The sequence below is a fragment of the Alosa pseudoharengus genome, unplaced genomic scaffold (assembly GCF_046254945.1).
Source record: "Alosa pseudoharengus isolate Yale_2024_CS ecotype anadromous, Long Island Sound unplaced genomic scaffold, YU_APseudo_1.1 YU_APseudo_1.1_scf_24, whole genome shotgun sequence".
In the NCBI taxonomy this organism is placed as follows: Eukaryota; Metazoa; Chordata; class Actinopteri; order Clupeiformes; family Clupeidae; genus Alosa; species Alosa pseudoharengus.
In genome coordinates, this window is record NW_027468689.1 from 1,641,439 (window position 1) to 1,663,851 (window position 22,413).

Genomic DNA, 22,413 nt, shown 5'->3' on the forward strand with positions numbered 1-22,413 from the left:
ATGCCATATAAGATAAGGCCCTTCACTTATGTTTAGGTTCTTTTAAAACCTCTTAAATTTCGCATACCAATAGCTCATATTCAAGAAGATGTTTTGCTGTATTTGGTAGGATTAGCTATATTTCCCCCTCTGCTGGAGAAGTTGTGCATTATGCTATTTCAAACTGGGGGGAAAGTAGGCTAACTATAAAGCACATGGATTTGTTTACAAGCTAGCGGAATAGTTCGGCAGAACAATGTGGATGTACTATACTTTTGCAGAACAATGTGGATGTACTATACTTTTGCACACAGCATGACAAGACCTAATGCTAGGACTCAAGTCATATCAAGTCAAGACCTAGAGGGCTGAAATGTGGTCAGTTCAAAGATGCTTGTTATCCGGTAGAAAAAGAAAAGAATAATCTAGCCTTTGTAACTTTGTGTCAGTACATCACACAGTTATTCTAATTGTTTTCCAACAGTGTCTCAGCTTTCCAAAAGAGAGCAGGCATGTGATTATTGGCTAAATTATGTAAGAGCAATGCCAAGTCAAAATGGGGCAAAAGTATAATTTATAATTGCTCAGATTTGCTAAAGAAAACATTTGACACATGGCACTGACAATTCAATAATGGGCCTTTTCACCACCTCTGAGCATCCACTAACCTGGACCTTTTAGGGGGCTTTTCTCTCAGGGTGAATAAGAGGATGCTTGAATGCTTTTTAACATTTTTGAATACAGATGCAATGATTAATGCATCCATGGCCAGGATATAATTATATAATATGACATGATTTTAAAAGTGACCTATAACAATAGGCTATGCAATACACTTTAATTTGTTTAGTGCTAATAAAATGATTAAGCCTATTTGGAGAGTGAGATGTTTAGAATGTGACAATATGTCAGTCATCGTGTGAACGAAAGTATGACTAGGCATATAGGCTACTTTTTCTGAGCAAGTGTTGTCAATGAACAGGCTGTGAAACTGTTGGCTAAGTTACAGTCATGAACAACTGATGCTAATTATCTGGGAAACATTCTATAGCAGCAGTCACGTTGTCATTGTTTGTGTCAAACAAGTTGTGGATTTGTTGTATCATTAAAAGATGACTTACTCTGTGCTGAAACCATGAACTGATGCTCGAAGCTCCAGTCCAAGGTGAACGAAACTTGCAAGAAGTAAGTAAGTAAGTAACAGGTTCGCGTTCAATAATTCACGTTCAACAATTCCAGGATACGCGTTTTTCATTGGTTGTTGCGTTAAATCTTACCCAGATACAATAGAGCTATTTTTTGATTGGCTATTGTGTAGGCCTCTCGTTATTTTTGATTGGCTGATAAGTGGCAGGCTCAACTTCAGGGGAGACGCGCTTGATTCCTGCCGGTTTCATAGTGAGAGCGGCGCGGCCAGAGACATTTTGGGCGCTGCGGCAGCATATTAAATATATAAATAGTTTTTCTGCGTGAGAAATACAATGTGTGGCGGGAGAGCGTGACCAAAGACTGAAATGAGTGACTGTCACGCTCAATGCGTGACACTTGAGAGCCCTGTTTCATTGTATCGAACCTGGTTGCAGTTTACTCATTGTTCCTCTAGGGGCCGCCGCTAGCTAGTGCAGAATGAATGGGAGTCTATGGGGCTAGACGGGTAAAATGTATCTTTATTATCGTCTTAAGCTTAGTTTACTCTAGACTCAACCATAAATACATGCCTGTCAGTTGGAACAACTCAAAAAACTAGATGATTGCTTGAGATTTTGACGATTTATGGTGATTTTATTTTCGCTAGATCTTTGCCCAGATTGAAACTAATGCATTATAGAGGAGTGGATCACTGAAGCAAGATGGCGTCTCGATTGACGCATTCGTTCCAATGAACAGCAGTAGTCAAGGCGACATCTAGTGTATATATCTATGATAGTTGACATGCAATGTTTGTTTTATACCTCTCAAGCAGACTGAAGGATCCTCATTAAACCCAACACAGTTAATTAAGCCTAAATTAACTAATAAGGCATTAAAGATCATGGAGTCACAGGTAGAGGTTAAAGGTCATGAGGCTATAGCTGGCTGAGGCATAGAATCAACTATCTGAATTGACATTAAAAAAGATTTATTAAAGCAAAACAAACTTTATTTTCTGTATAAAAACAGTTGTCTCAACCTCTACATCTTATTTTAGTATTGTAGTAATAGCCTTTCTGAAACCAGGGGAAATCTAAATAATTTGCTGTTTTAAAAATGCAAACATCTGTGTAAATACCTGTTTTAAAATAACTGTTTCAGTTCAGAGTTTTAGATTAAATCCAAACCCTTTCTGTCAAACATCTGATAAACATTGTCATCTACAGCTATTTCCTTCAACTTAAATTATAACGCCAGACAATTGGTGTAAATGTCTATGTTGATAGAATACTGTTAGAAATAAAAACTACCCTTGCATCGCATTGCAATAGTTATACTTTGTTCCCTGAAGTTGTAGGTGGGCATATAAGCAACGGCAGCAGCGGACTGATATTACCTAGGATTCTACTAGGTATTATGGTGGGTTTTCAGGATGTGAAGGGATGTAATCATGGATTTCATAAAGCACTGGGGGTACCAGGATGAGAGGATCTTCTCCTTACATGGTTAAGGGAGAGGGGGTGTTATCAAGCTGGTGAGGACTGGCCAGGACAGGGATGAGGAGGCCACTGTGCCTTACGAGTTAGGGCCTGTCTAGCTAGGAAGAGAATAAGATAAGGCCTTATTTCACCAAACTGGAAGGAACTAGAAAAACTTAAGGTTACACTATTTTACATATATTACCTATGCATTACATAGGTTTGCATATAGTTTTATGCATGATGGGAAGATGGTTTCCACCAATGTAAGCGACCCTGCTTGGTACTGATTGGTGAAGGGTGTTGAGGGAGAGGGGGTGTTATCAAGCTAGTGAGGACTGGACAGGACAGGGATGAGGAGGCCACTGTGCCTTATGAGTTAGGATGGACTTTGGTTGGGCTGTACTATCATTGCAATACGGTGAATAATTTTCTAGCCTGGAAAATCCAGACCCTGGTAATCTAGAAAGATTAAGGGTCTGGCCACGAACAATGTAATGGCCCAACTTGAGAGGCGGCAACAAGCATGCATTTGAAAATCTCACTGCACGCAATTGGATAACACTAGACCAATGTTTACTCCACTCACATCCATCTGGGATCGCTTCCGTTGAGAGTGATTTCGGCACCAGATTTTATGGTAGAGCCAATCAGTACGCAGGGCGGGAGTTTCATAGATGTGACGTAGCGTAGAAGCGACTGTGAGACTGTTCTCAGCGTCACGGGTTGGCTTCAATGTGAGTGGTTGAAGTTGCATGTTAATAGAGGATGGACAAGTGGCTTATCCAATCATATGCAAGGATTTTTGATAAGGCCCAGCCTTCTGAAACACCCCTCCAATGGATCGATCCCAGATGGATTAGTGGAGCTATGCTGAACAAAATTCATCTGGCGAGAGTCAGTCTCATCATACATTGCAGTGAAATGGAAAATATTGAATCAAGACAGTACTGAGCACAACTAAATACTGATATTCATCCCAGGGGAAAATATTGCTTCTTACAACAGTCTCATCTTTTAGAAACAACATTTAGAAAATGAACTGCTATCCTAATACTTTGTGTGCCTTAATGTGCTTTGTAAGAAATTATAAGGTGGCTTGTAACAAATTCGTATTTAATTATATTATTGATATCTACCGTCAAAATCTTCCAAAATATTTAGATATTATTTTTTGCCCACCCCTAACTTCAACTGAACAGAGAACAACGGACATGCCACATTACTAACATCAAAACTGGAAGACAATGCTAGTCTTCAGGGTCACAGAAATTGCCAGGAGAAAGTGGACAACACCTTGTCCATGAAGGGAAAAATAGCAAGGGCCACAGTTAACAGTCATACTAACTTATGGAAAGTCACAACAGCACAGAAAGCTATAATTTACAGCTGGAAGTAGCACTGCTTGTACTGTGGAAAGGACTGCATGGGCAATATTGAAAGAGATATTGGTCAGGTCATGACTATGCTAGTGGAAGTATTTCACTTATGTAACTGCTAAGCACATTTGCCTACAGTACAGTAATTGCAATCAGATACTTGATTATTATATACAAAGGAGGGGTATTAAACTCATTGTGCTGTAGATAGGGACTCCCCATGTCAAAAACAACCAAGTCTATGTTGTGCAACATAAAAAAAAGTTCACTATATTTACAGTAATTGAATTGAACATGGCATGTTGATTAGCATGTCTCCACCATCTATAACCTTGTATGTCAGGGGATGAAACTGACCTTAACCTTTGACCCCATGGCCCTGAGTCCCTAAGTTCATCTAACTTGTATAGACAATAAATGTACTAGAGTTAATAAAGATCCATCAGTCTGCTTTGGAGATATGAACCAAATACTGCATGTGAGTTATTTGTGTGACCCCTTGTAACCTTGACCTTTGACCTCAAGACCTAAATTGTCTTGCCAGCTCTTTGACAACTTGTAGTGGGTAAGTAGACCAAGTTTGATGAATATCTTTCAATTGGCTTAAGAGATATCAGCTAATATCAAGATGTACTAACATACGTTTTTGGCCCAAAAACCATTGTGCCATGCTCCATTCAAAGCCCTATATATTTTTTTCGGTACAAATCTGCGCTGTAGGCACCACAAATTCTTAATCTACAGAAAATTATGATTCAAATGATGCCAAATATGCTTTTGCTGTATTTACTTCCACCTTTGACCCTTTTCTAGGCTAATTCGCTCAGACTACTAGCCTAATGTAGACACACTAGGCCTAGGGATGCATCAAAAGATTCAACCTCAGGTAAAAGCAGCTATTTTCATCCCCACTTGAGTAGCCTACCTGGGTCGCAATCAATTATTAAGGCAATTGTTCATGAGAGAAACGCAGCTTGTAAATGGGATTTAGTTTTATTTAATTTATTTATTTAATATCCCAATGAGATGACACCTCAGTCCATGAGATGGCAGTAAAGCACTTATAGATTGCAAACTGCATTCACAAACCCCAGAACAAGAGGCTGCTGGACTGGCTACAACCAGAGAATGTCTACAACTATTTTAGTCCACCACAGTGCCCAACAGGAAACTGGTTCAAATTAACTTCACTTCTCTCCATTCAAGTCCTACGGAATGTCACTGTCCATTTCTTTTACTGTCTAATCTTACCAGTCCCCGCTCTGAGTTTAAACTCACAGGAAATTACGTCACTAGAAAACAACACACAGCAGGAAAATCGGCAAGTAGTCACTACCACTACACATGATTCCAGCATCCAAATTCTGAGGAGCGATTACCTCTGCAAACCAAAGTTAACAACAAAAGCCAACGATAGAATGCAAATATGGAAACTGCAGCTAAAGGTAATTGAATACTTCTCTTGACAATGGAACACTTTTTGAGGTGTTAAAGTACTTCCATCTTCAGCTGGCTCGGGTAGCTAGCAAGCTAAGAGCAGTCAGCGTTAGTTTGTTTTGTTTTAATTTAATAGAAAACGCTGCCAAGGTTTCAAGTGTATTACGACCATATAGTCAGTAAAGTATTTAGACAATTGCACACCGAATGGTTTCGAATATGTTGGCCTTGTCCTGTGACAAATGAAGCAAACTGCCTAACATTACTAACGTTAGCTGGCAAACTTCAGCAGACTGCTTAGCAAGTCAGCAAGCATGGGTGGACTGTAGTTCGTGGTCATTGTTTTGTTTTCATTCAGGTAAAGCAAAGCGAAGACATCTAAGTGCATCTGAGTGCGTGGGTTTGGGTCAAAGCACAGAGGGGACTCATCCCCTCACCGAACCCCTGATGGTCGCACGAAGCAGCAAAGACCCCAACCGTGGACTGTACCCTAGGACCCCCACCAAGAGACAAAGACGCGGTAGGCTACATGAGGAAACTGTCAAACTGTGTTGTTACTGCTGCTGCTTGGGCGCTACAGTTGGAGGGTGCTCATGTAATTAATGTGCACATAACTTGGAGCAGCAGCCCTGGCCTGCCTTGCCCGGGTAACACTGTACCCTAATTCCAGAGGCTGTATGAGCAAAAACTGTAATGTTACTGTTGTTAGTGGCGCGTGCCACTTGCCTACTGTCCCGTGCCACTGTCCCAAACCAAATCTCTCACTTGCCTTCTATGCTAACTCTAACCATAACCTGGGACAGTAGGTGAGGTAGGGGTGAGGAGCAGTAAAGGACTGTGTGTGTGCTTGGCTTCAATTGGTGATACTGATTAAAGTCAGTGGGACCGCTTAAATCCTCCATATGTAACTTTCAAGACTAGTTTTCCCTTTTTAAAAATATTCGATGCTGATGACGTTGGAAAAAATTTTGATTTGAAATCTGTTTTTGCAGCCTCAAATGGTGGTGTTGACAACCAGAAAGACATCACCCAGTTTTACCCCATTACTGGTGTCATGAGGGTCAGCCCCCAGAAGGCAGTCTCCCAAGACAGGCGTGAGGAAGGGGCAGGGGCCAAGGCAGCGCCGACCCCTGTGGAGGTCAAGCAGGAGGTGAACGTGGAGGAGGACTCGACCCCTGTCAAGCTCAAGAAGGCAATCGAGCAAGAAGTGGTGGACGAGGATATTGACTACATGGAGGGCATCACCGAGGACATGTTTGGAGATGATGACGATTTTGAGCGTGAGGGTCTCACCCCCTCCAAGACGAACTCTCTAAGTTTGAACCGAGGGGCTGGATGCAGCAGTTGGGAGCATCAGCCGTTTCTTACATCCCCCTCCCTAGCCACCACCGGCCACCGCTCGGCCTCCCGGAGGCTCCAGCTGACGGCTGAGCAGGACGAGACCTCTGAGGGGGACCCTGCGGAGCCGCTGCCGGACTCCTGTTTCGGGCTGCTAGGGGTGCGGGAGGGCCTTCAGGTGCCCCAGGGGCAACTCCAGCACCTGCCCGAGGAGGTGCTGAGGCAGGTCTTCGGCCTGCTGCCCGCTGTCGACCTCTACGGCAGCATCCAGTGCGTCTGCAGGTCGTGGAGGGACATCGTCGCCGACCCAAAGGTAAGGACAGAGACTCTGATTACTTAGTTGAGACTCGGAAGGAAGATGCTTGTTTCAGGTGAAAATGACAGATTAAAAGGTAGGGGACATTCACACATTAGAGGTGTGGCTATTAAATATGAAAAGGTAGGGGACATTCACACATTAGAGGTGTGGCTGTTAAAGCTGCGGTTGGCAAGTCTGACAGATTGATGGGGCTTAGCCAAAATTTTTAATGTTTACAATTCTCATCCCCCTCCCCCACTACCACTGAGCACCCTTTCATTGAGTTTGTGCTCGTCAGTGCGCACCAGACTGTGATTGACAGTCAGATCTCACACAGCCCTGCTCTGATTGGACCAGAAGAACCGGGAGCTGTGGATTTTTGCAAAACAAATAACAGGCTCTAGGTGGAGGTAGAAGTGCAGGCTTTTTTTTTTTTAAAACCAGCTGATTTATGTTGTTCTCTCGGAGCATAGTGTCGTTTCGGTTTCAGTGAATATGATCAAAAAAATATTGCCTACTGCAGCTTTAAATAATATAACTTTGCTTACAAATATCTAGCCTTAGAGTTATGCAAGATTAACATTTGTTTTTAATTGCAAGGAATTACCATGATTATATTGTCGTAATTTAATAGCAACACCTACTTGGCCCCGTCACATTATACCCCAACACATAATACCCCATCCTATAATACCACATCCCATTATACCCCATCCCATAATACCCCATCCCATAATACCCCATCCCATTATACCCCATCCCATTATACCCTATCACAGTTGTAGAATAATGATCCTGGGGAAGTTGACTGAAGTGCCATGAATGAATTTGTGAGGTGGTTTCTAATTTTCAACCACAGAACTGCAGCTTCTTTAATCACATTTCTCTGTGTATTACCTCTGTGTGTTCATGTTGTCATCTTCAGTCTGCGTTATAATAGTGATGTTTGTTTGTTCCATGTTCTGGTGGCCGTTGTGTTTCTGGGCTGTAGTTTGTTCCATGGAAGAAGCTGTACTTCCGCTATCAGCGGCGGGAGCCGGCGGCAGTCAAGGAGCTGAACGCCATCTTGAGTGAAAACCATCTCTTCAAAGACGAGCTCAGCCTCGTCAACATGTTCAGGTGTGCCAGAGGATTTGTTTGTATAGCTAGACTGGGAGAGCTAGCAGCTAACAAACATTTAAAATGATGTCATGGGTTTAGAACCAACAAGTAGCATGCAAACTTACAAACAGGGTTTCACAACCACAAGTCACAGGGTTACTGGCAAATGGTCTCTCTGTAGACTGAGTCAGCCAAAAATCATCACTTTGGCTGTTTATGCAGGGCACCTCCAGTTATTGAGGAATGATAATGCAAAGTAGAGCAATGAACAAGGTGGGTTAATGTACGCGTCCTCACATCACACATTCCAGTTTCTGATTTCCTGTTGGGCTTTTTGTGTATGTGCTCTGCAGGTACATGACTGGCTACAAGCACAGCACACGCGTCAACCTGGAGTGTGTGTTGCGGAGCGTAAGCACACACCGTCTCTACCCACAAGCGCTCGCCTGCATCACATACCTCAAGAAAGCTCAGCCGCCCTCCAAACTGGAGTGTGTCATGAGTGCGATCCCAAGCATCACTGGTGTGAGTAGGCGCACACGCACACACACACACACACACACATATGCACACACGGTTGAGGTTACATAATAAAAGTAGTTGAAGTACATTAACCATATAAAGTGAACAAAGATATGCACACAAACTCACATGGTAGAGCTCACATGCCCTTTCCAGTTCACACTAGGGCTGCAACTAATGATTATTTCTGACACACCCAGCATCCATGCTTCCTATGGGCTCACCCAGCATCCATGCCTTCTATGGGCTCACCCAGCATCCATGCCTCCTATGGGCTCACCCAGCATCCATGCTTCCTACGGGTTTGGCTTACCCAGCATCCATGCTTATGGGCGCGGCTCCAATTCTGGGCTCCAGAGCATGTTTGACCTGCTCAAGTCTGCACTTGATGAATCATTAATTTATAGCCAGCTGGCAGAAAGGCATCGGCTATTGAAATAGTTACTCACTAAAATTTACCCATCCGGAGTAGCGTTAGATCACCACTCCAGGGTGCTTGTGTTTGATATGTTCATATGCATCACCATCGTGCTTCCATGAAATGACAGATCTGTTTTCTGGAGTCTGAATTCAACCTATTTTGTTGTTTTATTTCACGTATTAATGTTCCCACATTTGACAGTTTGTTGGGAGTTCACTGCCTCTCTCTCCATTGTGCCATCACACACACACACACACACACACACTACTGAACCTCTGTGTGGAGTCACAAAGAGTCATCGTTGCAGCACTAGTTCACACATAATCACAGAATATACACATTTGATGGATTGCTACCCTTTTATTATATTTTATTTATTATATATATTTTTTTATTGCTATTGGGGGCAGCCGTGGCCTACTGGTTAGCGCTTCGGACTTCGAACCCCGACCAGTAGGAACGGCTGAAGTGCACAGGTGAGCAAGGCACCTAACCCCTCACTGCTCCCCGAGCGCCGCTGTTGTAGCAGGCAGCTCACTGCGCCGGGATTAGTGTGTGCTTCACCTCACTGTGTGTTTACTGTGTGCTGAGTGTGTTTCACTAATTCACGGATTGGGATAAATGCAGAGACCAAATTTCCCTCACGGGATCAAAAGAGTATATATACTAGTGTGTGTGTGCGTGTGCGTGTGCGTGTGCGTGTGCGTGTGCGTGTGCGTGTGTGTGTGTGTGTGTGTGTGTGTGTGTGTGCGCGCGTGTGTGCGCGTGTGTGTGTGTGTGCGCGTGTGTGTGTAGGGGGCGAGTCCGTGGGGTGTGATGGCTGTGATGCTGCTGCTGGCAGACGGCGTTGGGGACGTCTTGCAGCTGGTGCGTCTGCTGCAGCGCACCGACTGCCTGCTGACACCAGAGGGCGCCAGTGAGTACCTGTGGGCCGTTGCCACCCTGCTGATCGCCATGAAGGACAAGGGGGAGTACACCTGTGGCAGGTACGTGTGTGTGTTCAGCTGGGTGTGTGTAGGGGAGGAGGGGGAGTACACCTGTGGCAGGTATGTGTGTGTGTTCAGCTGGGTGTGTGTAGGGGAGGAGGGGGAGTACACCTGTGGCAGGTATGTGTGTGTGTTCAGCTGGGTGTGTGTAGGGGAGGAGGGAGAGTGTTATTAATTCTTGCTAACTGGTCTGACTTCCACTCCCTGCTGCAGGTTGCACTATAATATCTACTCTCTGCTGCAGGTTGCACTATAATATCTACTCTCTGCTGCAGGTTGCACTATAATATCTACTCTCTGCTGCAGGTTGCACTATAATATCTACTACGTGCTGCAGATTTTGGAGAACATTTCAATCCCTCTGAACTCCAAGAACTCACCAGGGTAGGTGATTATCCTCACCCTCAAATTCCCCGCATATATGCACACATTCTCTTCTCTCTCTCTCTCTCTCTCTCTCTCTGCCTCTCTATCTCTCTCTCTCCCACACACACATACATACATACAAACACACTAAGCACTAAGCGCCCTTCAGTCTTGATCTTGTATGTCCAGGGTATCGAATATGCGGGTGACCCACGAGCAACAGCTCATCATCAACCATGACATCCAGTCCAACCATGTGGTCAAAATCATGGCCTTCGCAGGTGAGTCCAACCATGTGGTCAAAATCATGGCCTTCGCAGGTGAGTCCAACCATGTGGTCAAAATCATGGCCTTCGCAGGTGAGGCAACTCAATGGATTGTTTTTAATGAGTAACTTTGCTTGTGTAACAACATGCATCCCTGTATCATATCTTGCAATGTTCGCAGCAATGTTTATTTTGAACGTGTTTTGGGGCAGGCACTGGAAAGACGACTACTCTTGTGGAGTATGCACGCTCGCGGCCTCACCTGCAGTTCCTCTACGTGGCCTTCAACAAGTCTGTGCAGACACACGCCCAGCGCTGTTTCCCCACCAACGTCCACTGCAAGACCATCCACTCCATGGCCTTCAGGGCAGTGGGAACAAGGTCAGACTCAACATTTTATACTTTAGATTATCTAAAGCAGGGATTCCCAAACTGTGGTACGCGAGCTGCCACTAGGGGGTACGCGAGATGAAAAGGGCAATGGCGGAATAGAGTTAAAAATGATTAATTAATTAATACTCTAATTAATTCATAAATGATACATCATTTCGAATCGGGTTATAATGATATGGAAACGTGAAATTAAAGGAAATCATTTGTAAACTCTATAATAGGGTATGTTTTCATTAAAAAATAAGCTACACACAATAGGCTACACGTGATTTCCTGCGGGCAGCCAGAATATCTGGTGCGTTAGTTTCGTGGAAGTATAGGCTAGGTAGAAGGCTGCGTAAACATGGAAAACTGGCTAAAAACAGGGACACTGTCCAAAAGGCCTAATTAAAGCGATCGAAGAGGAGAAGCGAGAGAAACAGAGCAGGACACAGGTAACGATGGAATGGGATGGGGGGCGGACTAATGAAGGTGGAGATGGAGCGCAGGGGGATGTGTTGGATGGTGGGGGTACGCGAGCCGAGTCAGGATGTAGAAGGTGGTCCGCGGGGGAAAAAGTTTGGGAACCGCTGATCTAAAGGTTAACTGTCCACTTTTGTGTTTTTAGATTTATTTATGTCTAGAAATATTTTGCTCTAAGGCATCAGTTGAACATTGGTTATTAAGTGTTTTATGACTGCATGTGTTGGATGTCATTGGTGTAAAGTTAGTTTTGTAATGTGTGGTTGTGTGTGTCAGGTTCCAGCAGCTGAATAAGTTCTCTGGTGTTCGTTTTCTAATGTGTGTGTGTCAGGTACCAGCAGCTGAATAAGCTCTCTGGTGCCATCAGGCCGTTCTCCGTGGCCTGGGTCCTGCCCAAGGGCTGGGGCGGCTTCGTCTACGCCAAGGTGGTGAGTCAGACCATCAACAAGTTTTGCGCCTCGCGGGACGAGCGCGTCATGAGCCACCACGTGCCCTCCGAGTACAAGAACCAGCGCGGCCTCGTGGAGCGCCCTGACGCCCAGAAGAGAGAAGTGAGCACACTGACACCAACACACAAACACCAACACACTAACACTAACACTAACACTAACACCAACACACTAACACACAAACACTAACACACTAACACACCAACACCAACACACTAATACTAACACACAAACACTAACACACTAACACTCACAAACAAACACTAACACTAACACACTCACACTAACACTCACACACAAACACAAACACTAACACACAAACACTAACACACTAACACTAACACACAAACACAAACACACAAACACTCACACACACACTAACACACAAACACTAACACACACTCAAACAAACAGACACTAACACAAACACACACACTAACACACTAACACACACACTCAAACAAACACTAACACTCAAACAAACACTAACACACAAACAAACACTAACACACAAACACTAACACACAAACACTAACACACAAACACTAACACACAAACACTAACACACAAACACTAACACACAAACACTAACACACAAACACTAACACGAACACACAAACACTAACACACAAACATTAACACTAACACTCATACACAAACACAAACACAAAAACACACACTCAACTCTCCGCTTCTATGTCACACTGGAACCCTTCTATTTATTTACTTATTTATTTTTTAATTTGATTTGCAAGGCACCATGTACAATTTGTAACATAAATGTGTATCTACTAGCCATCGACCTGACTTATGAGATATGGTCAACCCAACCTTATTATTGACTGTTTTGATGTTTTAAAAATGTAAACATTTGAACGTAAATGTAAAATCACTGGACTTGTATAGCAGGGTGGACTAGAGGTGGAGCTGCTTTGGTTCCCTGTGTGAATTTGTCTCTGTGTGTTTGTGTGTAATTGGCTGACCACTGACTCTGGTGGGAGGCAGGTCAGTACTGTTGATGACCACTGACTCTGGTGGGAGGCAGGTAGGGTTGGGCACCTAAACACGGTTCTAATATTGCACCGGTGCCGACACAAACGGTAGTAACTGCATCGAATAACAACGTGGATTTCGGTGCCTCATTTCGGTGCTTAAATAGGTTTTTTTTTTTTTTTTTTAATACGAGGCATCACTGCATGTCATGCGCCATCTTTAACGTCTTGCTCTGATAGCAACACATATAGATACAGTTAGATGATAAACACTGGATGTATAAACCAGAGGGGTGCACCACATGAGTGGACAGTGTTTGACAGCTTGCGTGAGCCCAAGTAGCTTCTACTTTAAAGCGATATCGCGAGCTCCTGTCAAAATCTAGCAGTGGGCCTAACTACACACAAGCAAAAGGCTATGAAACAACATCAACAGTAGGCTAGCCTAGCCTATACGTTACACAATATCCTTGCTAATGCGCTAACTGACATTTATTTGAAATGTTATCAGCAAAGTTGTAAGGTAAAAACTTTATTTCACGGTGTGTTAAACAACATAATGGCATGATATTAATCTTTCATGTGCATGAGGCCCATATAGCATCACAATGAATATGAAGATCATGTCAAAAGTTAGCTGGCAAAAACAAATATGTAGGTTACATACCTGATGTCACTGAGCTGTCAAAGAGGCTACGAAACCATCTCCGTACGTTATCGCTAATTAAACTCAGCTGACTGGTGTTAGCGCATAGCCATAATTGCTGTTAAAATGCCTTCTGCTGGGAATCTTAACACTTCAACACCGACATGTAGCCTAACATGTTCAAAACTACTGCGTGTTATGGGTTAAGACATACAATTTCTTGAAGCATTTGGCAACACACTGAATTAACTGGAAAGCAGTCCCTGTTAGATTAGCTTGCTTGCAAATGCCGTTGTCCATGACCTGCCAGTTTTATGGCAAGCGGTTTTAACATACCTTATGGCAAACCGCCTACACTGGGTAAACTTGAAAGCAGAGCTTACCATTGTGTGTGCATGCATGGCAAGCTGTTTTAACATTTAAATGTATTATTCATAGGGGCAATCAGATATTGATAGTAAATTGAATATAACAGTTCAATTTCATGTTCAAATTTGTCTCATCAATAAAAAAAGCAATTCATGCTTTAGACCATTTTAATTTAAAATATTTTAAAAACAAAGTACCGGTTCAGGCACCGTTTTAAAAGTATCGTTTTAGCACCGGTATCGGATAAAACCCAAACGATACCCAACCCTAGAGGCAGGTCAGTACTGCTCTGGTGGGAGGCAGGTCAGTACTGCTCTGGTGGGAGGCAGGTCAGTACTGCTCTGGTGGGAGGCAGGAGGCAGGTCAGTACTGCTCTGGTGGGAGGCAGGTCAGTACTGCTCTGGTGGGAGGCAGGAGGCAGGTCAGTACTGCTCTGGTGGGAGGCAGGTCAGTACTGCTCTGGTGGGAGGCAGGAGGCAGGTCAGTACTGCTCTGGTGGGAGGCAGGTCAGTACTGCTCTGGTGGGAGGCAGGTCAGTACTGCTCTGGTGGGAGGCAGGAGGCAGGTCAGTACTGCTCTGGTGGGAGGCAGGAGGCAGGTCAGTACTGCTCTGGTGGGAGGCAGGAGGCAGGTCAGTACTGCTCTGGTGGGAGGCAGGAGGCAGGTCAGTACTGCTCTGGTGGGAGGCAGGTCAGTACTGCTCTGGTGGGAGGCAGGAGGCAGGTCAGTACTGCTCTGGTGGGAGGCAGGAGGCAGGTCAGTACTGCTCTGGTGGGAGGCAGGAGGCAGGTCAGTACTGCTCTGGTGGGAGGCAGGAGGCAGGAGGCAGGTCAGTACTGCTCTGGTGGGAGGCAGGAGGCAGGTCAGTACTGCTCTGGTGGGAGGCAGGAGGCAGGTCAGTACTGCTCTGGTGGGAGGCAGGTCAGTACTGTTGATGAAACGGAAGCCTCATCCCGTGCTCTTTCTCTCGTGGCTGCAGAAGTTTGTAAGCTTGGCGCAGGACATCTGGACGAAGATGACCGAACTGAGACCCACCAGAGAGATGGCACATCACATAACCCATGACGGTATGCATAGCAGCACCATCGCTACGTGCGTGCGTGTGTGTGTGTGTGTTGAACCCTGAATGTGATTGCTACGTGGGTGTGTGTTTCCTCCAGGTTACTTGAAGCTGTGGCAGCTGCAGAAACCTGTCCTGGATGGGTACGATGTCATTTTCATTGACGAGGCCCAAGACTGTACTCCAGGTACGTAATCTGTCCAGTCCTGTCCAAATAAACTCCATAGCCCAGTCAGACATTGGGGTTTTTAAACTCTAGCGGCCAGTTCCCTGTGCATGGCTTAAGCCTAGTCCTGGACTAAAAGCTTTTTCAATAGAGACTAGGATTTTTAGTCTAGGACTTGGCTTAATTCATGTAGTGTTTTGAAGACACCTTTGGTGGGTTCTACTGATTAGTACACTGTTGGTCACCTGTATTTGATCATGACCTCCCTTTTGTGTGTGCGTGTGCGTGTGTGTGTGTGTGTGTGTGTGTGTGTGTGTGTGTGTGTGTGTGTGTGTGTGTGTGTGTGATCAGCCATCATGGACATTGTTCTGTCCCAGTCGTGTGGGAAGATCCTAGTGGGTGACCCTCACCAGCAGATCTACACGTTCAGAGGAGCCGTCAACGCTCTCCACACAGTCCCACACACACACGTCTACTACCTCACACAGGTATACACACACACACACACACACACACACACACACGATCTGCCAACCTGTACACATTATGCGTACTATGCATGCATTTCACATCAAAGTACAATGGTATGGTATGCATGCAAAAAACAATTATAGTGCATGATTTGCTCCCTTTGCCCTACACTGACACACGCGCACACACACACACAGACACACACACACACACACACACAGACAGACAGACAGAGAGACAGAGAGAGAGTTCCCTCCTTATGTGTAGCCGTTTCTATTCATGGATGGATTATTTATCAGAGTTTCAGGTTTGGACCTGAGATTGCTTTTGTCGGAGCCTCCATACTTAGCGTGTGCAAAGGAGTGAAGAAGACCCTAGTGGGAACACTTCAGAAAGGTAGGTCACTTATGCACTAGCACTAGCATACATACACATGCCCATTCCCCATCATATACACTAGCACTAGCGTACATACACATGCCCATTCTCCATCATATACACTAGCACTAGCATACATACACATGCCCATTCCCCATCATATACACTAGCACTAGCATACATACACATGCCCATTCCCCATCATATACACTAGCACTAGCATACATACACATGCCCATTCTCCATCACATATACACTAGCATACATACACATGCCCATTCACCATCATATACACTAGCACTAGCATACATACACATGCCCATTCCCCATCATATACACTAGCACTAGCATACATACACATGCCCATTCTCCATCACATATACACTAGCACTAGCATACATACACATGCCCATTCCCCATCATATACACTAGCACTAGCATACATACATACACATGCCCATTCACCATCACATATACACTAGCACTAGCACTAGCATACATACACATGCCCATTCTCCATCACATATACACTAGCACTAGCATACATACACATGCCCATTCCCCATCACATATACACTAGCACTAGCATACATACACATGCCCATTCTCCATCACATATACACTAGCACTAGCATACATACACATGTGTCTGTGTGCGTGTCTGTGTGCGTGTCTGTGTGTGTGTGCGCGTGTGTGTGTGCCAGGGAATGTGTGTGGCACTGGTGAGGCCGAGAGTAAAGTGGCCATCCTTTCCCGCTGTAATGAGTCCGTCTTCAGTGAAGCCGTGAAGCTCATGGATGCCAACCCACTGTGCAAGATCCACTTCATAGGGGTGAGTGGAGCACACACACACACACACACACACACACACACACACACACACACACACACACACACACACTTCATAGGGGTGAGTGGAGCACACACACACACACACACACACACACACACACACACACACACACACACACACACACACTTCATAGGGGTGAGTGTAGCACACACACACACACACACACACACACACACACACACACACACACACACACACACACACACACACACACACACTTCATAGGGGTGAGTGGAGCACACACACACACACACACACACACACACACACACACTTCATAGGGGTGAGTGTAGCACACACACACACACACACACACACACACACACACACACACACACACACTCCATAGGGGTGAGTGGAGCACACACACACACACACACACACACACACACACACACACACACACACACACACACACACACACTTCATAGGGGTGAGTGGAGCACACACACACACACACACACACACACACACACACACACACACACACACACACACACACACACACTTCATAGGGGTGAGTGTAGCACACACACACACACACACACACACACACACACACACACACACACACACACTTCATAGGGGTGAGTGGAGCACACACACACACACACACACACACACACACACACACACACACACACACACACTTCATAGGGGTGAGTGAAGCACACATACATGTTGCCGGTCAGATCCAGCCTCATACACTCCTGAATACTTGCGACACACACATTTTGCAGTACTCTGATAAGGAACCCACATTATGAAATACTCTGGTATGGAACCCACATTCTGCAGTACTCTGATAAGGAACCCACATTATGAAATACTCTGGTATGGAACCCACATTCTGCAGCACTCTGATAAGGAACCCACATTATGAAATACTCTGGTATGGAACCCACATTCTGCAGCACTCTGATAAGGAACCCACATTATGACATACTCTGGTATGGAACCCACATTCTGCAGTACTCTGATAAGGAACCCACAATTATGAAAATGTCATGACACAGCATGACACAGCATGCCTTCACAAAGATGTGCATCAACGGAGACGGCAGGAGACGGCAGGCCTTCACATGAGGATCCACCAGCTGCTTTAACAAATAGTCAGGGTTTAAGTGTCCTTCAGGGTTTAAGTGTCCTTCAGGGTTTAAGTGTCCTTCTAGGTTGCCAAGAGATGGTGTTGGTCATCCCAGCTCACATGGACCAAATGTGCAGTAAACAAAACAAAATGTTTTCCATTTTAGCCTCCTCAAAGCAGCCATCTTTTGCTGTGACTGCAGCGTTTCACACTCTTGTCCTTCTCTCAACACTGTGTACATTAGACACAGCAGTGCTACTCTCAACACTGTGTACGTTAGACACAGCAGTGCTACTCTTAACACTGTGTACATTAGACACAGCAGTGCTACTCTTAACACTGTACATTAGACACAGCAGTGCTACTCTCAACACTGTGTACGTTAGAAGGTACCATCATTTTTGTCTGTGCCATTTTCATTTGTTATTTTATTTAAAATATTCTGTTAGAGTCAGAAGCAAGGTCTGATTTCAGTAAACATGGAATAAACAATGATTAATTCCTACTCTTGCTACTCGTGTACGTTAGACACAGCAGTGCTACTCTCAACACTGTATGTTAGACACAGCAGTGCTACTGAAGCTCCCGTGTGGAGCGCCTGGGTTTTGACCACTCCTGTTAAGAAGCATTCTGAGTGACTATTTCATGAAGCTGGTTATGATGATGCCAATAGCACACAAAGAAGTCATAAAGGTTAATGGAGGCCATTTAAAAAAATCTAACATGCGAGACATATTTATTTTTTTAACAGAAGAAAACTAAATTTGTCTCATGGATCAGATTCTTCAAAATAAGAGCTACAGAATTCATTCAGAGCTACAGAAAGCGTTTGTTGGCAGTGATTGCCTCTAAAGGTGTGCAACACTATTAGGTAAAAGGTACCATCATTTTTGTCTGTGCCATTTTCATTTGTTATTTTATTTAAAATATTCTGTTGGAGTCAGAAGCAAGGTCTGATTTCAGTAAACATGGAATAAACAATGATTAATTCCTAATAATACCAAGATCCACGCACAGCCTGGTTAGGTGCAGGTAGATTGCAGGAACATACTTAATTAGAAAAATTGAGATAGTCCTACCGCACACTGTTTTGACGTTTCACTTGATTTTATTCAGAGCGAACTCGAGTTCGCTCTGAATAAAATCAAGTGAAACGTCAAAACAGTGTGCGGTAGGACTATCTCAATTTTTCTAATGATTAATTCCTATTCGTATTTCAGAGAGATATTGAGGGTTTTTCTTTTTTTTGTGGAAGGGTACTGACAATTTTCCCATGACTGTAATTCCTGATTTTTATTGATGGAAAATGTTTGTGTTCATGTGTTTCAGGGGGTTGATAACTTTGGTCTCAAGAAGATTCTGGATATCTGGGTGCTGATGCAGCCAAATGAGAAGCGCAAGAAAGGTGAGTTTTACGCACACACACACACACACACACACACACACACACACACACACACACACACACACACACACACACAAAATAGCTGTTTTCAAGCACACACTGAACTCCGGGCATGTTCTGGGCATGAGATTGGCAGGTTCACCCAAATGTCCACATTATACGACACTCTGACTGTCTGTCTCTAACTTCCCATGCCCCCCCCCCCCAGAGAATCTGTTCATCCAGGATGCGTTTATCCGCGGCTTCTCCAAGGAGCAGCTGGGGGGTTACGGGGGGCTGAGGCGCTACGCCACCCACACCGAGGACCGCGAGCTGGAGGGCAAGCTCAACGTGGTGGAGCGCTACCACACCCGCATGCCTGACCTCATCAAACGCATCTACAGCTGCTCAGAGAGCACGCCCGACCACGCAGGTGAGGGGTCGGAGGTGAAGGGGAACTGCAGACCTGCCAACTTGTACGCATTTTGCGTAGCAACCACGCATTTTCAGATCAAAATACACAGCTACGATTTTTTACTTAAAACTACGCAAAACGAGCAGACATCCAACTTCTCCGGAAAGCTCCTTGAGCATGTGAATCTGCCGCTAATTCATGCGAGGATGAGATACAGAGAGAAAGTGACAAGTGAGAATGACAGGCAAAGCATAGTGTCCTCTCTTTATGTTATTTTTTCTTCCGCCAACGGTGGGTTAAATGAAAGACTTGATGAGGTGATTTTAACAAGTGTTCACTCGCAAATTCGCGTTCCCCTACCTTTGATGTGAAAATAAAAAATATTCCACTGAGTGCGATTGTAAATTCACCTAGGCCTAATAGTTTGACTATGTATTGGAAAGTTATTACTTGTTCACGAGTTGTTTCAGTTAACATATTTTCAATGTGTCGCTGATGGTTAAAGTTTTCATAACTAAGGCGCTAATGGAGCGCGGACCTTTCCCAGGCAAAATGCAGCCATTAACAACGAGTCTGAAAGTGGACCAAGGTGAAATATTTTGAGCTGCTCATTAATGAGTGTTCAATTTGTTTTTTTCTTTGAAGCATATGGATCCTTCTTGATTATTAGCGTGAAAACAAGTGAGAACAAATAGGCTTCCAGACGGAGATGGCGCACCTATCACTGTAGTTGGGATAATGTAGACCTAATCATTGCAGCCTCACAAATGGCAGAAAGACACCGCGATCTGAGAAACTTGAGTGCACGTGCAAGTGAAATTCTTTAAAAGCAATCAGTAGTTTGCATTAGTCAGCAGGTAATAATTGAACAATGAATGGTTTTTTCTTACAAATAAACAAAACATGTAGGTTATTGTGGGGATAGACTACACACTGACAACAGCAGATGTCCATAAGCCTCTATCTACTGTAGCCTACATCCAGGTGAATTAGATATGTTGGCATAACATGGGCGATAGATGTATTTCTTTACAAAATAAGAGAGAGAGAGGTGGAGAGGAGGGAAGAGATGGAGGTGGAGAGGAGGGAAGAGATGGAGGTAGAGAGGAGGGAGGTAGAGAGGGAAGAGTTGACCCAGATCTACACCTGGGCCATGTGTTCCACAGCAGTCCTTTTCACACCTGGTTTTCATTGCTGAATAATTGCTCCTTTATCGCGGCACGCCGTTCCTTTGGGGTAAAGTAATTATTACCAGGGGTTTTAGTCCCGTCTGAATGCGCCATGTCAGTAATTATTATGGACAACGTCGGTAGAAATTACGGTGAATTTCACCTTCAATAAAACGGTCCGGAAAAAAATACCTTGGGTAATATTAATCCCTTGCGAATACGACCCTCTGTAAAAATGTATCAAAAACAGTCATATCCTGTATAAACATAGTTTTCAAGTGTAGGCTACCAGTGTAATCGACAAGGAGTGTGAATTTGTGTGATTTTTTTTTTTAGCCTGTAGAATACCTGAGTCTCACCACAAACATTTCATTGTAGCCTACATTTGTCAAGATTTCCATTTTATTTACGTTTTATTGTCGCATATACTTTGCAGTACAGCGAAATTCTTCTGCCACAGTTGCAGTAGTACGAGGATAGAAGGAGTCGGCTGCCTAAACCAGCGGCCACTACGTGCATGTCAGGTGACGATACATACTGTACATGCATAAAAGCTAAGGCTCATGGGAAATGTTTAGGACTCTGACAGCTTGTGGAAAAAAGCTGATATAACAGATATATATGAAGAGTTCAGTTACAAAATGTTATATACTCTGTTTTTTAAAGCATCAGAAAGTCATGCTATTCATTTGTGTATTTCAGGTAATATCAATCAAATTGCAGTTGTGTTTTGATTGAGTAAAGGTATATCAAATAACAATTAACAATACCCAATTACCATTCTACTGAAATTACTTAGAAAACAAAATGGGGGGAAAATGTTTTATGAAAATTCATTAAAATGGAGGATGTAGCGTTTTGGAACCAAACTCTTCATATATATTAAACCTCATGTCCTTGATATATTGAGCACATGACAAATAAACTAATATCCTTGATATATTGAGCATATGGCAAATAAACTTGAACTTGGCATTGAACTAATGAGTAAACATTACTCAGGCCATGATTCATGAGTACTAATGAGTAAACATTACTCAGGCCATGATTCATGTATGAACTAATGAGTAAACATTACTCAGGCCATGATTCATGTATGAATGCGAGATCAGGAAGCAGCGTAAGTGACGGCACGACAAAAGTCAAGTTACTCCTCCCACTTCATGTAGAATACAGATTTCCTAATCCCGTGCGAATTGGCCCAAATTAGACGCCCTGTGGTGAAATGACTTTCCCCCGCGTCTCCCGTCGGAGTAGAGCTATAGAGACATAACGGTGGGCCGACGCCTCTTTCTGCTGCAGTGAAGTTAGTCTTAATATCGGCTCAACGTATAAATGGGGCTATTGGGGAACAGAAAGCTGAGCTGAGATACCTGATGATTTTGGTGTGGAGAACACTCACACACACACTCACACA

The 22,413-nt window shown here is 44.1% G+C and overlaps 1 protein-coding gene across 1 annotated transcript in view; it reads left to right on the top strand.

Annotated features, from left to right (window-relative positions):
* Positions 1-5,206: 5,206 nt before the first annotated feature.
* Positions 5,207-22,413, top strand: part of fbxo18 (F-box DNA helicase 1) — a 19,729-nt gene continuing 2,522 nt past the window's right edge. Inside the window, exons 1-17 of the mRNA XM_076302775.1 lie at positions 5,207-5,412; positions 5,763-5,924; positions 6,397-7,055; positions 8,032-8,159; positions 8,495-8,666; positions 9,880-10,070; positions 10,377-10,454; positions 10,626-10,717; positions 10,915-11,083; positions 11,889-12,108; positions 14,993-15,080; positions 15,174-15,260; positions 15,591-15,727; positions 16,010-16,106; positions 16,793-16,920; positions 19,358-19,433; positions 19,642-19,845. Coding sequence (XP_076158890.1) covers positions 5,394-5,412; positions 5,763-5,924; positions 6,397-7,055; positions 8,032-8,159; positions 8,495-8,666; positions 9,880-10,070; positions 10,377-10,454; positions 10,626-10,717; positions 10,915-11,083; positions 11,889-12,108; positions 14,993-15,080; positions 15,174-15,260; positions 15,591-15,727; positions 16,010-16,106; positions 16,793-16,920; positions 19,358-19,433; positions 19,642-19,845 — 2,707 coding nt within the window. The 5' untranslated portion in view covers positions 5,207-5,393. The remainder of the gene's footprint in view (positions 5,413-5,762; positions 5,925-6,396; positions 7,056-8,031; positions 8,160-8,494; positions 8,667-9,879; positions 10,071-10,376; positions 10,455-10,625; positions 10,718-10,914; positions 11,084-11,888; positions 12,109-14,992; positions 15,081-15,173; positions 15,261-15,590; positions 15,728-16,009; positions 16,107-16,792; positions 16,921-19,357; positions 19,434-19,641; positions 19,846-22,413) is intronic.